Source organism: Medicago sativa, chromosome 6 (genome assembly GCF_051527215.1).
Source record: "Medicago sativa cultivar Bolivia chromosome 6, Bolivia_mono, whole genome shotgun sequence".
NCBI lineage: Eukaryota > Viridiplantae > Streptophyta > Magnoliopsida > Fabales > Fabaceae > Medicago > Medicago sativa.
The window spans coordinates 16,653,545-16,670,013 of NC_140754.1; the positions used below are offsets into that span (position 1 = coordinate 16,653,545).

General features: G+C 31.9%; 1 protein-coding gene and 1 non-coding gene across 2 annotated transcripts; one reads left to right on the forward strand and one right to left on the reverse strand.

Moving 5' to 3' along the window:
• Positions 1-2,681: 2,681 nt before the first annotated feature.
• LOC146913260 (small nucleolar RNA R71) lies at positions 2,682-2,788 on the forward strand. The gene has a single exon (XR_015017157.1). It is a non-coding gene; the product is annotated as a small nucleolar RNA R71 (small nucleolar RNA).
• A 5,453-nt stretch (positions 2,789-8,241) lies between these two features.
• Positions 8,242-10,808, reverse strand: LOC146913261 (F-box/FBD/LRR-repeat protein At1g78750-like). The gene is made up of 4 exons (XM_085720900.1): positions 10,542-10,808; positions 9,182-10,018; positions 8,831-8,977; positions 8,242-8,686 (listed from the first exon to the last, which is right to left on the reverse strand). The coding sequence occupies exons 1-4, from the start codon at positions 10,806-10,808 to the stop codon at positions 8,405-8,407; spliced, it is 1,533 nt and encodes a 510-aa protein (XP_085577026.1). The 3' UTR covers positions 8,242-8,404.
• Positions 10,809-16,469: the final 5,661 nt, after the last annotated feature.

The window sequence follows — 16,469 nt, forward strand, 5'->3', positions numbered from 1 at the left end:
AGAAAGAGACTTGTCCCGTGAACATAACTCAGTTGGTAGGACAATGCATTATTATATGTAGGGGCCGAGGTTCGAACCCCAGACACCTCACTTATTCACCTTATAAGATGAATTCTAGCCACTAGGCTACCTGACCAAAAAAAAAAGAGCCATTGTCCTTGTACCCAAAAAGAAGAAAGAGACATTGTCCATATCTCATATGGAATAGCCGTAAAATGATCATTAATGCCAAAATACTTTTTTTTTGAAATATTAGTGCCACAATACCCAAAAAGAAGAAAGAGACATTGTCCATATCTCATATGGAATAGCCGTAAAATGATCATTAATGCCACAATACTTTTTTTTTGAAATATTAGTGCCACAATATTTATAATAAAAATTTCAATTACGTCTCCGTAGCTCAGTTGATAATGACAATGCATAATATATATAGAGGTCGTTGTTCGAACCCGAACACCTCACTTCTTCATATTTAATATGTGTGAGCTCCAGCCACTAGTTTACTTGAAAAAAATAAAAAGTTCAATTATTTTATAGTTGGTGAATTCTGGGGTGAGGGATCAATTAAGTCCTTCAGAGGTGGACCATGAGAAAAATACCGTTTGATTGAATCAATGGTCAAGCTTTATTGAATATAAAATTGAGAATATCTAGACATTTTCTTATACAATCTTGTCCCAATTAAATTTCTTCATCCTTTTTCCTAGAATCTTGAAATCTGTAAATCTATTCAAAAATGAAAAAGTAGAGATGGGAAAGTGACAATGACCACAATTTCTTTCACCAAACATTTTCACGCCGTTACAAAATGCAAAATTAAAATCAGTGTTGATTACTACTTTTTCAAAAGAGAAATCCTAATATATGAAATTTCGGTTGAAATGAAGGAAATTGCAACCTTTCAACTTTAAAATGAAGGTTGAAACTTCGGGTAAAAAACGGCCTTTCAACTTTAAAATTATTCGGGTGAACATTGCAAAATTGATCTGCAAACACTAGTTAGTCACAATTCTTTAGCCAAAATTTCTTGAAAAAAAAAATTCTTTAGTAAAAATTGATTTGCATGGTTGTGTATGAACATGTGTTGATGGTCTTAATTTTTATTTTAATAAATCTAGACCATTAATTAGATCTAATGGTATTTTTTTCATGGTTCACTGATGAGGGACTTAATTGAGCTCTTACTCTAGAATCCACCTATTTTATAATAATGAATATTTTATTATAAATACTCGTAATAATGAATATTTTAGGGTTAATTAAGTAAATGATCCTTATAAATATTCAGAATTTTGTTTTTAGTCCCTACAAAATAAAATGACACTTTTTAGTCCCTATAAAATTTTCCACCAACATTTTTAGTCCCTATAAAATTTTCCATCAGCGTTTTTAGTCTCTATAAAATTTTTCCATCAGCATTTTTAGTCCCTAAAATGCTTAAGAAAAATGTCACAGGGACTAAAAAGTGTGATTTTATTTTGTAGGGACTAAAAACAAAATTGTGAATATTTATAAGGACTAAAAACTTAATTAACCCAATATTTTATTATAAATACTCGATTTTTTTTTTGTAGTGAAAAAAAAATCATTTTACAAATATTTACAAGTATTTGTAAATACTTTAATATCCATACTCGTGAGCTTAGCTCTGTTGGTAGGGACGAAGCATAATTATGCAAGATCCGAGCTTGAAACCCTGGCCACCACAAAAAAAAAAATACTTTAGTATCTACTAAAAGTCTAAAACTCATCTAACCAATATTTATTAAAATAAAAATTCATCTAACCAATATTTATTAACTTCATCTTCATCTTCTCTACGGTTCAGGTTAAATGCTACTGAGTTGTATATGTGTTTGAGAATCATATATGCTTTGTATGAAATAATCATAGTTTTTATTCATAGCCAACTAATATTTTTTATTTTTTCTACGGCACGCACTCTACAATTGTGGAAACAGTTCGGTCTATAGAATAAGCGATTTACCAGATGAGTTATTGATTTACATTCTCTCTTTTCTCCCAACCAAACTAGCTTATACTACAGCCATTCTCTCCAAGCGAAGGACCTCGCTCTGCTATTCACTCCCGATTATCGACCTCAGCTATAAAACCATAAAAAAATGTAGAACCTTCAAGCGCTTCCGTCGTTTTGTCAATAATGTCATGCTCTCTCCTCTTTCGACCAACCGACCCATGAAAATTTTCTGCTTCAAGTGTCTCCTTAGATACCACCAGAGAAATAGTAAATTTAATGTGACTAAGTGGCTAGAAGCAGCAAAACAGCGTTATATAGAGGAAATTCATCTCAGTTTGCCTTCCCATACCTTGATGCCCGATATTTTTTTGTCTCAAACCCTTGTTGTTCTAAAACTTGAAAGTTTACATGTTGGAAAGGATACTTCGTGTGTTCATCTTCCATCACTTAAAACCCTAAATCTGACATCTGTTTCTTTTGAAAATTGGAATGCATACGTAAATTTTCTTTATGCTTATCCTATCCTAGAAGATTTACATGTTGAACCAATCCATTTTATGAGATTTGATGAAAACTATGCATCTGAAGAAGGGCTTAAGTCCTTGACATTTCCTAAGTTGGTTAGAGCGAGAATAGGGATAAGGGATGCTGTGGTACACAAAAGACCAATATAAAAAGTGTGAATAATAAGACCTTCTCTAAACCATGATGGGGACAAAGTCTAAGCATTTCTTTGAAACACTCCCACGCATCGTAATGAGATTCCCCATCTTTTTGAGTGAATTGTGCTATTTGATTCCTTAATTGAACAGTTTTAGAATGAGGAAAGAATCGGGCAAGAAAAGCTTGCCTCATTTGATGCCATGAAGTGATAGAACCAACTTCCAACGAATGAAACCAAGAACTAGCTCTATTCTTTAAGAAAAAAGGAAAGAGGTGCAGCTTTACAACATCTTGGTTTGCCTTCATGGTTCCACTGAGTCTTAAAAAAGTTGAAACATGAAAATTCGGATCCTCAGTGGGTGATCCGAAAAATTGATTTTGCTGCACTAAGTAAATAAGTGTAGGTTTTATTTCAAAATTGTCCTCAATTGTTGGGTACACAATAATATCGTATGACTCAACTGAAGATAGGATTGCATAGTCTTTAAGAGTGCGTTCCTCAGCCATATCGTTATTATTTCATGCTTCCGAAGAAGTTAAAGGCAAAAGAAAGAAATAGAAAAAGAAAGAATGAAAAAAAAAAGAATTTTTTTTTAGTCTAATCTTTAAAAAAAATTAATCAAATTGCAATAACTCCCCAGCAGCGGTGCCAAACACTTGATGGGATAAAACAGCAAGTGCACGGTTTACCGATGTAGTAATAAAAAGATATCGTTCCGACAGGGAGTTATGAATTCAATAAACTTTAAATAATGATTCGATGAGAGTTTGAGGTTAAAGTTTAGATTTTAAATTAAAAGAAAAGAATAAAAATTAAAAGAGCCTTGGGATCATTGGTCCGTCATGGTGACAAATCCTTCACAAACCAAACCTTTAGACTTATAATTTTATGTTAGACCTAATTTCTAAAGACAAGTTTCTCTTTGGTCAATCACATCTCCTTTCGGTCTCCTTTTGGTCAATCACATCTCCTTTCTAACTCCAATTCTCCTTTCTTTTTCTCCAAGACTCCATCTTTCAAATATTTGTTCCTAAAATAAAATAACTTGCAATTGAAGTAAAATAGTTCTAGAAGGAAATAAAAACATATTAAATCTGAATAAAATAAACTTAAATATTAATTAAAAGACTCTAATTAATTACTCATTGTTGACTCATAAAACTTCAACATGAATAAAATAAACTTAAATATTAATTAAAAGACTCTAATTAAGAGCCTTGGGATCATTGGTCCGTCATTGTGACAAATCCTTCACAAACCAAACCTTTAGACTTATAATTTTATGTTAGACCTAATTTCTAAAGACAAGTTTCTCTTTTGTCAATCACATCTCCTTTCGGTCTCCTTTTGGTCAATCACATCTCCTTTCTAACTCCAATTCTCCTTTCTTTTTCTCCAAGACTCCATCTTTCAAATATTTGTTCCTAAAATAAAATAACTTGCAATTGAAGTAAAATAGTTCTAGAAGGAAATAAAAACATATTAAATCTGAATAAAATAAACTTAAATATTAATTAAAAGACTCTAATTAATTACTCATTGTTGACTCATAAAACTTCAACATGGATCGAAATATATGAAGGACAAAAAAACAAGCAAATAAAAATACCTTTTTAATGAAAAGGCTTTGAAGCTTGGGACAATTGCGGAGCAGTTCAGCTACACCATCCCAACAAATATGTGAACAAGGAGGAAACTCTATTAGTTCAACAGAAATTAAGTTTGGAAAAAATGGAATGGCTTTCAAAGAGACCTCTTTTGTGCATTCCACGTCTATAAGCATATAAACTTGACATTATTTATACAATTAAACCATCCGTTATCCAACTTAGGCAATGTCATAAAAAAGATAAGGTCCGCATGCAAATCTTCTGGGATAGGACAAGCATAAAGGAAATTGACGTAATCATTCCGATTTTCAAAAGTAAATGATTTCAGATTTAAGGTTTTGAGTGATGGAAGACGAACACACGAAGTATCCTTTTCAACATTTACGCTTTTAAGTTTTAGAACAACAAGGGTTTGAGAGACAAAAAGACGGGGCTTCAAGGTGTGAGAGGGCATAGTGATATGGATTTTTTCTATATGACGATGTATTGCGGCTTTTAGCCATTTTGTCACAATAAACTTCCTCTCTTTCGGAGGGTATTCAAACTGATCACACTTGATGCGAATCGTTTTGAGGAGTGAATAGCAAAGTGGGGTCTACCGCTTGGAAAGAATGGCCATTGCAAAAGCCCGTTTATTTGGGAGTAAAAGAGAATATAAAGCAATAACTCATCTGGTAAATCGCTGATTCTATCGACCAGATTGTTTGCACGATGTGCCTGCTGTGATAAAATATTTTTTGTTACTATGACTACAAATAAATACTATGACTATTTCATGCAAGAACTATAATAATTTTCTCAAACAGATACACAAAGAAGCAACAATTAACCTGAACCGAAGCAGCGGAAGAAGTGGAATGAACCCTCTTTTCCTTCAATTCTCGCCGTTCCCTTTTTTTCTTCATAGCTAATGGAATGAATCAATTCTCCAATGGTATAACTTGGTTGCTATTTATACTAATAGGCCCACCCAACAAGCACAAGGATATCTTTAGATCATGTACGATTTTAAACTTACAAGGCTCGGAAAATGATCTTCGATTTACAAAATATATTTTGCAGAATGCGAGTCTCTTGCAGGACATGAAAATCAGCATTACTACTAGAAGAACTTGGAAAAAAAGTTGGATTCGAGACGTATTGTCCTGGTGCCCAAGGATATCTTCAGGATGTAAACTTTCATTTGAATGAGTATAGTTACTAGAATTGTCGGTTTTTTCATTAGTTTATATTCTAAATATGTTGCAACTATTTAGTTTGTTAGTTCAGACAACATATATGGTAGATTACCATTGCGACTCTAATGATTATATTTCGATGCTTTTAATTTTATTTTGCTCTATTACATTGAAAGTGAGAATTATGTCCTTATTATTGTCAGAATTGTTTGACTGTACTTGTGTTTTGAATATTTTGGCACTGTTAACTGTCAATTCAATGCTACTGCCATGACTCAACATTTTTGGATGATAACAGTTGTTCTATAATTCTTCTTCCAGACCTAGTCGAGCAGATAGCCTTGAAGAATTGTATATATTCTTTTGTTGCCTGAACATTCTTGTGCTTTTTTTTTTCAGCTCTTTCTAAAGCTATCCTTTTTCACCTCTCTCTTTTTCTGTTATCCTTCAATTAAATACGATAGTTTTGACGGTAATTTTTCTGTTATCCTTCAATTAAATCTGAAGTCATATGAGTGTGTGAGCGCGCACTTGTGCATGTATTTATTCTATCTTGTTTCTATGACATATAGCTTATTAGGTCAATTTTTAAAGTACCAATTCTTAGAACCAAAGATTCATAGTCAACATTAATTTGATAAAAAGCCATAGCCAGCAGAAGGAAAAATGTTAAGACACTTAAAAAAAAAAAAAAAAAAAAGCAAGATCATCAACATCACAATAATATTGTCGAACATATGAAAGAAATATATCACTATCCCATGAACAAAAACAGTTGTGACAAAGAAACAACTAAATCGTAAACAAGTCAATCCTAGAAATCGTAGTGCCAAGATGATCTTAATTGATTGACATCGTTTAAAATCAAGCTGTCCACACCAGCAGATTGACAGAACTGAAGAATCTCTCTATAACATGTTTCAACCGAGAAACCTGAAGCAGGATCGGGAATCCATACCAACGCATCTGCTTCACCAGAGTAGACAGAACAGCAGCCAGACTAGCTTCTGCTGAGTTCAGCCGCCTGGTCCATGACAGTTTTCAGTCCTATTTGTTATCCCGCCAATCTCCCATCTTAGCAAGTACAAAGTTTTTGTTTAGTCCTCTTGATGTATGAAAGTTTCTGAGATGCTATTTCATTTGACAGTATCCTCGGAAGGCTAGTTATTGGAATTATATGTTACTTTGTATTTTAATATTTGAATGTTAAATGAAATAGTAATACATGGTCTGACGCTTCAACTGATATTTGATTTGCATATGCTTAATAACAATTAATTACGAGCAAATCATTTCTCGTATGCTTAACCAATAACACTAGTAATGTAGATCACACCAGTTTGCTATTGCTGTTATTAAATTCAGATTAGTAACTAACTTGTCCAAACTTAGTTATTCAATTTAAAATCCCCCAAATTTGACAGCCAGTGGGATTGTTTATGTGTCCTTAACTAACTTGTTTATGTTGCCTAGTTTGAGGTTTCTTTCCAAATTTTGTATCAAGTGTCCTATATATCAAACACGATTAATTGTCAACAAATACGACTTGGAACAATTCTCACTTTTTAATACAATAGAGAAAACTAAAATTAAAAGCATCCAAACAGAATCATCATTGAGCTAGAATGGTAGTCCACCCTAGAATTTAAAAATACTAAAGACCATGCCTATATATATATATATGTTGTCCAAACTATCAAACTAAATGGTTGCAGCCGTCTTATTTAAACATCAAAATGCTCATACAGTACGTGTATATCTCCTATCTCATAATTTTTATATTTTACACTTTTCATATATTTCAAAAATACACTAAAAACATTTTGCTTGTTGCAAACACATATTTCTAACTATTACTGAAAGGTAGTTGACATTACAGCATAACTTAATATGAGGGAAAATTAGTAATGAAAACTATTGTCTAACATGTTTATGTGATACTCTCTATCTCGTAGTGCATGTTCATTATGAAGGTGCCTAACTGTGACTACAAATATAATGTGATATCAAACATGCACATTTTTTTGCCACAAAAGACAAAGCCATGGAAAAATTTCTGCAAATCAACAGCATATGACGCCGATCCCAGATTGTAAAGACAGTGCCAATATCCAAGAACATCAAAAAATGTATGCAAATCAACAGCATATGACTGCAACAAAATTTCTGTTCAAATTATCGTATTTAAGTAAAGGAGAACAGAAAAAGAGAAAGGTGAATTCATTGACAATGCTTATTTTCATTGGATACTAACAACGAATAAAATTTATTTAGAAATAAAACATAATGAATTAAACTAACAAGGTCACTGAACATCTTCATTATCAAACTAATTGGTTGGATATTAGATTTATTAAAATAAAAAATGAGACCATCAACACATGTTCGTACACAACCATGCAAATCAATTTTGACTAAAGAATTTTTTTTTTGAAGAAATTTTGACTAAAGAATTGTGACTAACTAGTGTTTGCAGATCAATTTTGCAATGTTCACCCGAATAATTTTGCACTAATATTTTTTTTAAAAAAAGTATTGTGGCATTAATGATCATTTCCATATGAGATATGGACAATGTCTCTTTCTACTACGCTAAATGTATAAATGATTTCATCTTATCCAAATATTGCTTCATCATGGTAAAGTTGGTGGGCTGTAATGAGATAGAGATGCAAAATATTGCTTCATCTTATCCAAATCTTGCAAGTTATATTGAAGAACTAATGATCCATTAGTTTAGATTGGCATTGGAGATATCTTAGAACTAATAGTCAATATTAATATATCTTAGCATTAGATTAAGCCATATGTTCCAAGATACTATTAATTAATAAGCAAAAAATTCATAGTCATCATTTCTATGTAAATACTTGAAGCAGAGTTGAAGGTACAAAATCACATCATATATGTGGTAATAGTAAAACATAAAAAACAATTTTGACCCAATCATTGTAGCACTTCCTTCTGTAACCTAATCATATGAAAATTCCAAAAAACCAAAAGAGGGACCTTTCTTAAATGAGTAAACCTTCTCCTTAAATTCTTTCATAGACTTAGATTTCATCAGCTTTGGATCACTGAGGATGAAACCCATCCTCTCCAATATCTTGCCGTTTTCCAAAAAAAATTCAGCTAGAAATAGCTCCTGCTCGTCGCCATTAACTTTTTCAAAGTTCACAATCTTCAGAGTATATCTCAAACAATCGGGTACACCAGCAAAATTCAGAAGCTCTTTGGCAAACATAGGTATTTTCTGATCATTAATCATCAAACAAAGTTACTTGTATAAAGAGCAAAGAAGCTAGCGAAAGCATATAACAATAAATAAAAAAACTAGACTCTACAAATTTGCAACTTTTAAGAATATAGAGCTACCAGAAATGAGTTCAATACCAACCTTGAGAACTAGTGTTTTGAGCACCGGTGACTTTGAAAGTAAGACTAAAATAACTTCAATGGTAACTAAACCAAGCTGCAAATGGCTCAAATTTCCAAGTACGGGTAGAAAAGATAAAGGATGAACATCTTCTGGTTGTGTCATGACCTAGATGACATAGTGAAACTGATTTGTATTGCGACGGAAGAAATACAATTTTGATCTTGATAGATAACAAACTTATGAATATAGCCAAAAAAAATTAAACACTTGTTGCATAAAAAAAAACAACCCTTCAAATTACAAGTTATAAAGTATTCATTATTTGACATTACATATTTAGCATTAGAAAAATTTAAACATTATGCTTACCTCCGACCCTTCAAATTTGATGCACTTCACTTGATGGAAATGCTGGAAAAGTTGAAAAACAAAGCATCTTCCCTTCGGGGTGATGTTCTTACATTGTTTTAAATGAATTTCAACAGAAGCACAAGAGAGAAAACCACAATCTGACAGATAAATTTGTTGTGATATACCATAACCATAGTAATTGAATTCTTTGAGATACAAAGCATTAAATTTGATGGATTTGCCTTGTCGCTCAATACAGTCTTGTTGTATGGAAATACTCTCAAGTAGAGAAGCTTCTATAATAACATCCTTTCCACTTGACCAATTGCAGTTACTGATCTCAAACTTTATGAGAACTGGTAAGCTAAGTATAAGAAAATTAGAGGATGGCTTAATGACAAAATTGATACCAGACAACTTGAGACATTTCAGGTGTCCAAAATGAATAGAATTGGTGCGCATTTTGATGGTGGTGAACATCTTAAGCACCAATTCCAATTCTTCTAGCAGTGTGGAATTTAAAAGATTATTGGATGTGCTAGCATAAAATGGTAGTTCATAAACAGAAGAATGGATCTTTAGGTTTTTCACTCCCCTATTCAAGACGGAAGAGATCCATATATTGAGATCAGCAACATCATGCTTGTTATAGATTACCAAAGAAAACTTTTCCAACTTTCTTGAAATTGAACTATTATTATTCGTAAAAAGAAGTGCCTTGTATACAAATTTTACAAAGCGATTCCCTATGCCATTGTCACCAACCTTCACTCGCCTCAAACTGTTTCCATCATTGTAGAGTGCTTGTTGTGAAACAGAACACCTTTGGCACAAAGCCAAATCATCGTAGCACACCTTAAACCACAAGTGTGTTAGTTTCTTATCAAATAAGTCTCATGAAAACAAATACAAAACGATTAAATGGGCATTTTAGACCCTACCATTGCAAGAGTCGGTCAATTTTAGTAACACAGTTTTACGAAATAACAGTTTAATCCCTTAAATTGAACAAGTTCAGAAATTCAAATTTGGCAACATAATAGTAAAGGTTCTATGTGTGTCTTATGCAGCAAGACATTATTCAAGTAAATATGTCGATTAAATATTCAAGAAATTATCGAAGAAAATATTTTAGTGGAAGAAACTAAATTGATTGACTTTATTTTTTTTTATTTTTAAGAGACAAATCTGCAATTTTGTTATTTTGAATGACCAAATTGCTCCACCTCCATGGGATTAAAATGCAAATTTACTCCACAAAATCTAACATTTTGGAAACAAAAAAAAAAAAAAACTAACAAGTTGTAAAGAATAATATTCAAAAATAAAAAAGTTTAGAATGAAATAAAGATAACAAGAGGAAGAATAGAAAAATGACCTTATCAGAGACATAGAAGGAAGAGTAACAGCCAGCTTTGCAGTGAGTGCAGATTCGAGAAGAAGGGGAGTAGAGACTATCATCAAAGTGTAGCTTGGTGACGAATGTCCAGTTATTTAACCATTTCTTTGACAAAACAGAAGTCCTAACTGCATCTCTTGTTGGCAGAAAAGATAAAATTTGACTTATAAGCTGCGGTTCAGATAGCTTGCTGTGGAGTATGTCTTCTTCAGTATCATGGTTTTTCTTTCTTGTGCTAGACTCCATGTTTCCCTAACCTAATTTAAAATACCATGCATATGAATTACTACAACATCATCTTGAATATATGATAATAGAAATTAAAGATACTACCTTGTTGAATAAAACAATAGAAAATATTTACAATAGAAAATATTTTTAAGTTAAATGAATAATTTGGTCAAAAAAAAGTTAATTGAATAATTGATGCATGTGGACATAAAAAGTGATTTTTGGCTTATAATAAATTTATTAGCTATCCATATTACAACAACAACCAAGCCCTAAACACAAATAATAGAATCTAGAAAGATGAACCAAATCGCCCAATCATATTGGCGATAACAAGAAAATTAGGAAACCGTAATTGAAGGATGTTGTTACCTTGGAAGCCGCAAAGAATGAGTGGTAACTGATAATGAACAAAACTAGGGTTTAGGGTTTTGTCGAGGATTGAAATAGAAGGAAACAACGCTCTCTCGTATTTTTTTCTCTAATTGTCAACCTTAATTGTTATTTACTCTAAAATAAAATCCCAACAAACGCAGGCCCAAACTTCTAATCTTTTTTTTTTTTGGTACAAAAACTTCTAATCTTTCTATTTTATTGGCAAAATAACTCAGGGCCCTTAAGTTTTACATTTGTATGGGTTAGTTTAAATTTTTGTAAGTTTCATTTAGGACAAAACTTAGGTACAACTTTTTAGGGTTTTTTTTTTTTGAACAAGCCAAAATGGAATATATTAAATTACCATAGGCGGTTCATCTCGCACAAGATGTGATAAAGAGAACAACCATCACAAACAAAGTTTAGTAAGATGTGCAAAAGAGAACACCCATCACAAGCTAAATCGAATAACAGAAGAAAATAGACAAAAAGCTACCCCAGCACACCCATGCATAATAAAGGATGTTGTCCCCAGTCGTTATAACTGAAGGCAAAGCTGGGGATATTTGCCTTAAACCAATTAAAAGACATAATCTCGACCCTTTCTGCTAAACGATCCGAAGTAATCAACTTATGTTGAAAAATCCTGTTGTTTCTTTCCTTCCATATAACCCAGACACAAGCATGCCATATTATTGTCAGGAAAGAATGAATAGATCTCGATAAACTTGCCAACTGACCAAAATGCTGAAAGTGATCACCAATTGTCGCTGGAGCAATAAAAGAAATGCCTACCCACCGATAAACATAGTGCCACACTGAACCGAAGAGGCACATTGAAGAATGAGATGCGCCGCTGTCTCAGAAGAACCGCACCCCCCCAATACAACAAGTGCCTTCCTGATGAATAATTCCCCTACGTGGATGGTTTCACGTATGGTTTTCAACTTAAAATACATTTTTTTTATATAAAAAACTTTGAGAAAATTATGGATTTAAGGAAATTGAATTTACTAAGGACCATACGAAATGCACCTAAAGAATTGTACATAAGTTTTTTCCTTTCATTTAATCCATGTCTCAAAAAAAAAGTTTCATTTTAATCCTTTTAAGTTTTATAACGATGACACGGTTGCCGGCCCCAAGTTTTTAAAAAACGGTCCGTTATCGAGAAAGAGGCTGCGACAAAAAGGTATAGCTAGTCAAGGGAGGTTAGTTTAAGTTTTACAACTAGAGTGGGTGTCTGTGTTATTTGAACATAACTCAAGGGAGGTGAGTGTAATTTTCCCTATTTATCAAAAAGTTACTATTATATCTTTTCATTTAAAGACGCTTTTAGATTTTTTTTGTTGAATCTTGTTTTTTAAAAAATTATAACAAACAAGTACATTGTTCTTTAAATTAAAACTATTTTTTTTTAAAGTTATTAAAAACCTCAACGGACTGTTTATTACGAATTAAATTTTTTTTTTATTGACATTCGGTTATATTGAAGTATACATTCGGTTTTTATCAGCCTCTTAATTCTCAAGTACATGCTAAGTTATATTGAAGAACTAATGATCCTTTGGAATTGAAGATATCTTAGAACTAATAGTGAATATTAATATGCAAAAAATTTAAACATGCACGCACATACATACTGCTAATACAAACAAGCATTTCAGATTTTCAGTGACATAAAACAATGTCGACCTAATCATTGTAGCACTTCCTTCTGTGAAAAGGATCTGTTAGGCATTGAGAGTGTAAGAATATAAAAAAAAAAATCTTATTTTAATGTAAATTGATAAATAAATGCACAAGAAAACAACGATTGATCATGAAGTTTGGCCAGTTGCGTCTACGCCCCCAATAGAGGAGTGACTGATGCATGCAATTGTTAGAGTTATAGAATAGAAGCTCTACGTAAATATTATGGTCCCGGTTTAATTTAATTGCCTCTACGCCACCGGCATCTCCCTACTTAACGGCGAATATGAGCAATAATCAACGGTGAGGGAGGGGAGTGCTAGAACATATGAGACCGTGAATATGAGCAATAATCAACGGTGAGGGAGGGGAGTTCTAGAACATATGAGACTAGAAAAGAGATCACATACTGATTGAATATAAATGATGAGTTGCATTTACATGTTGCTGATTAGGTCTATCTATGTTTTCAATGATCAACTTTTCTTAAAAGAGGTGATATGAATTCTAAATAAAGTGAAAAAAGAGGGGATTAGCTGTGTATAATTGGAGAGAGGTCTATTTGTTGTAAAATGTCATTACAACAACCGTTGTTTATTCAATGGTTTTAATGTTTTCTTAAAAGAAAAAATGTACAACAATGAAAACCGAAAACCAAACCAATTGGATGAACAAATATCAAAATTGAAGAGATTTGGTTGGATGTTTTTCCTCCCAAAATCAAACCAATCCAACCCGTGAACACCCATATATATATATATATATATATATATATATATATATATATATATATATATATATATATATATATAGACACACACACACATAAAGAAAATAGACTTAAAATACAAGAGTTTGGGCTGGTATTTTCATTACCTATTTTACCATTCATTTAAACTATTTTATTTACTATTTTATACTCTAATAATATTATTTTAAATTTAATTAAAAAAATTAAATCCCATTAAAACAGGAACAATACTATCAATATTATAAACGAAGGGGATATAGATTTTGGGCTAAACATTTTATAATTCCAATTATACTCTTCCACAATTTTTTCTATATTAATGATATATTGTTTGTGGTATTAGAAGATATAAGGATTTATATTATATTTGTTAAATTACTTTTGTTATTGAAAAAGTGAAACATGTTTTTTTGGGTTTGTTAGAATTTGAAAGTCACAAATATTTGTACTTATAATTTTAATCAAAATTAAAATTTCACGTAAAAAATCGTCCATAGTTTACACGAGTTAGCGCAATAAAACGAATATACCATTTTAGACTAACTTTTTCAACTTTCAATTATACCTTTAAACAAATTTGACGATAAAAATGTTATTTTGTTGGTGTCATTCAATTTTATTTACTTCTTTTTTACTTGTCATATTTCCTTTGCTTAAATATAAGAAGATAACTCAAGTTTGTTAAAATATCAAATTGAAAAATACATGTTATCTATTATCACACTAGAATGGAAAATATCTCCTATACATATTCATCTTCACCGTACATAAAATAAAAAAAATTCCTTAAAAAAATAAAATAAAAAAATTGAATTATTATTTTAGATCAAAATTATATTTTGTAGATGAAATATAAAAATATTGGTTTGGGTTTGGGCTTGTTGGATGGATCTTTTAGCATAAATAGCAACCAAGTTATACAATTGGAGAATTGATTCATTCCTTCAGCTATGAAGAAAATAAGGGTTATATCTACGAAGAAAAGAAGGGGAAGACGAGAATCGACAGAAAAATTAGAAAAGAGGGTTTGTTTAACTAATTCTTCTTCTACGGTTCTGGTTAATTGTTACTGCTTTGTGTATATGTTTGAGAAAATTATTATAGTAGTTGTATGAGACAATCATAGTTTTTATTCACAACCAACTAATACAAAATTATTTTTTTCACGGCAGGCAACCTACAATTTGGTCGATAGAATCAGCGATTTACCCGATGAGTTATTGCTTTACATTCTCTCTTTTCTCCCTACCAAGCTGGCTTTTACTACGGCCATTCTTTCCAAGCGGTGGACCCCACTCTGCTATTCACTCCTGGTTATCGACCTCAGCTATAAATCCATAACAAAATGTAAAACATTCATGCGCGTCAATTGTTTTGTCAATAATGTCATGCTCTCTCCTCTTTCAACCAACCAACCCATCAAAAAATTTCGCTTCAAGTGTCAGTTTAGATACCATCATCAGAAAAATAGTAAATTTAATTGTACCAAAAAAAAAAAAATAGTAAATTTAATGTGGCAAAATGGCTAGAAGCCGCAATAAAGCGTCATATAGAGGAAATTCATCTCACTTTATCTTCCCACACATTCAAGCCCTATCACTTTGTCTCTCAAACGCTTGTCGTTCTAAAACTTGAAAGCGTATATGTTGAAAAGCATACTTCGTGTGTTCATCTTCCATCACTCAAAACCCTAAGCTTGACTGTGGTTTCTTTTGAAAATCAGAATGATTACATAAATTTTCTTTATGCTTGTCCTATTCTAGAAGATTGGCATGCTGAACCGATCTATTTTATGGAACGTGATTACATAAATGCATCTGAAGAAGGGCTTACATTCTTGACATTGCCTAAGTTGGTTAGAGCGAGTATAAGGATATTTGATGGTCTGTTTAATGTTATTAATAATATCAAGTTTCTAAACTTAATTTCCATCAAAGTAATGTTTCCTAGTTATTTATATATTTGTTGGGATGGTGTAGTAGAACTGCTCCGCCACTGTCCCAAGCTTCAAATTCTTTGCATTAAAAAGGTATATTTTTGCTTGCTTGTTCTTTTTTTTTTTTTTTCATAGATCATTATGGCGTCGTGTGATCCATATTGTTGCTTACCTCACTTAGTGGAATAATGTTTGGTTTTTGTTGTTCTATATATATTTTGATAAATTTTAATTTTTATCCCTTTGACAGTGGGAGTATCCGAGCTTATCCAAGAAATGGAAATGCCCAAATTCGGTTCTTGAATGGGATTTGTCTAACCTCATATCATGTACTATTTTAAACATCGATGGCAAGGCAAATGATCTTCAATTTGCAAAATTTATTTTAAAGAATGCGAGTCTTTTACAAGACATGACAATTGGTGTTAATATTAATAGAATGTTTTTGGAAAAAAGTCAAATTACAGAAGAATTGTACTCCTATCCAAGAATATCTCCAAGCTGTATACTTTCTTTTGAATTTATTAGGTATATAAACTAGAATCATCAGTGTTTTTCATTACTTTCTTTTCTAATATTCAACCAATACCATTAAATGGAGCATCTACTGAACCAATACACACTCTAACCAATTTAGACAATGTCAAGGATTTAAACCCTTCATCTGGTGCATTGTTTTCATCAAGATTCTTCTCACTATGTATGTAGATAGGTTCAGCATGAAAATCTTTTAAGATAGGACAAGCAGAAAGAAAATTTATGTAATCATTCCGATTTTTAAAACAAACGTGTTCCAAATGTAGGATTTTGAGCGATGGAAGATCAACACACGAAGTATCAATTCTTAGAACCAAAGATTCATAGTCAACATTAATTTGATAAAAAGCCATAGCCAGCAGAAGGAAAAATGTTAAGACACTTT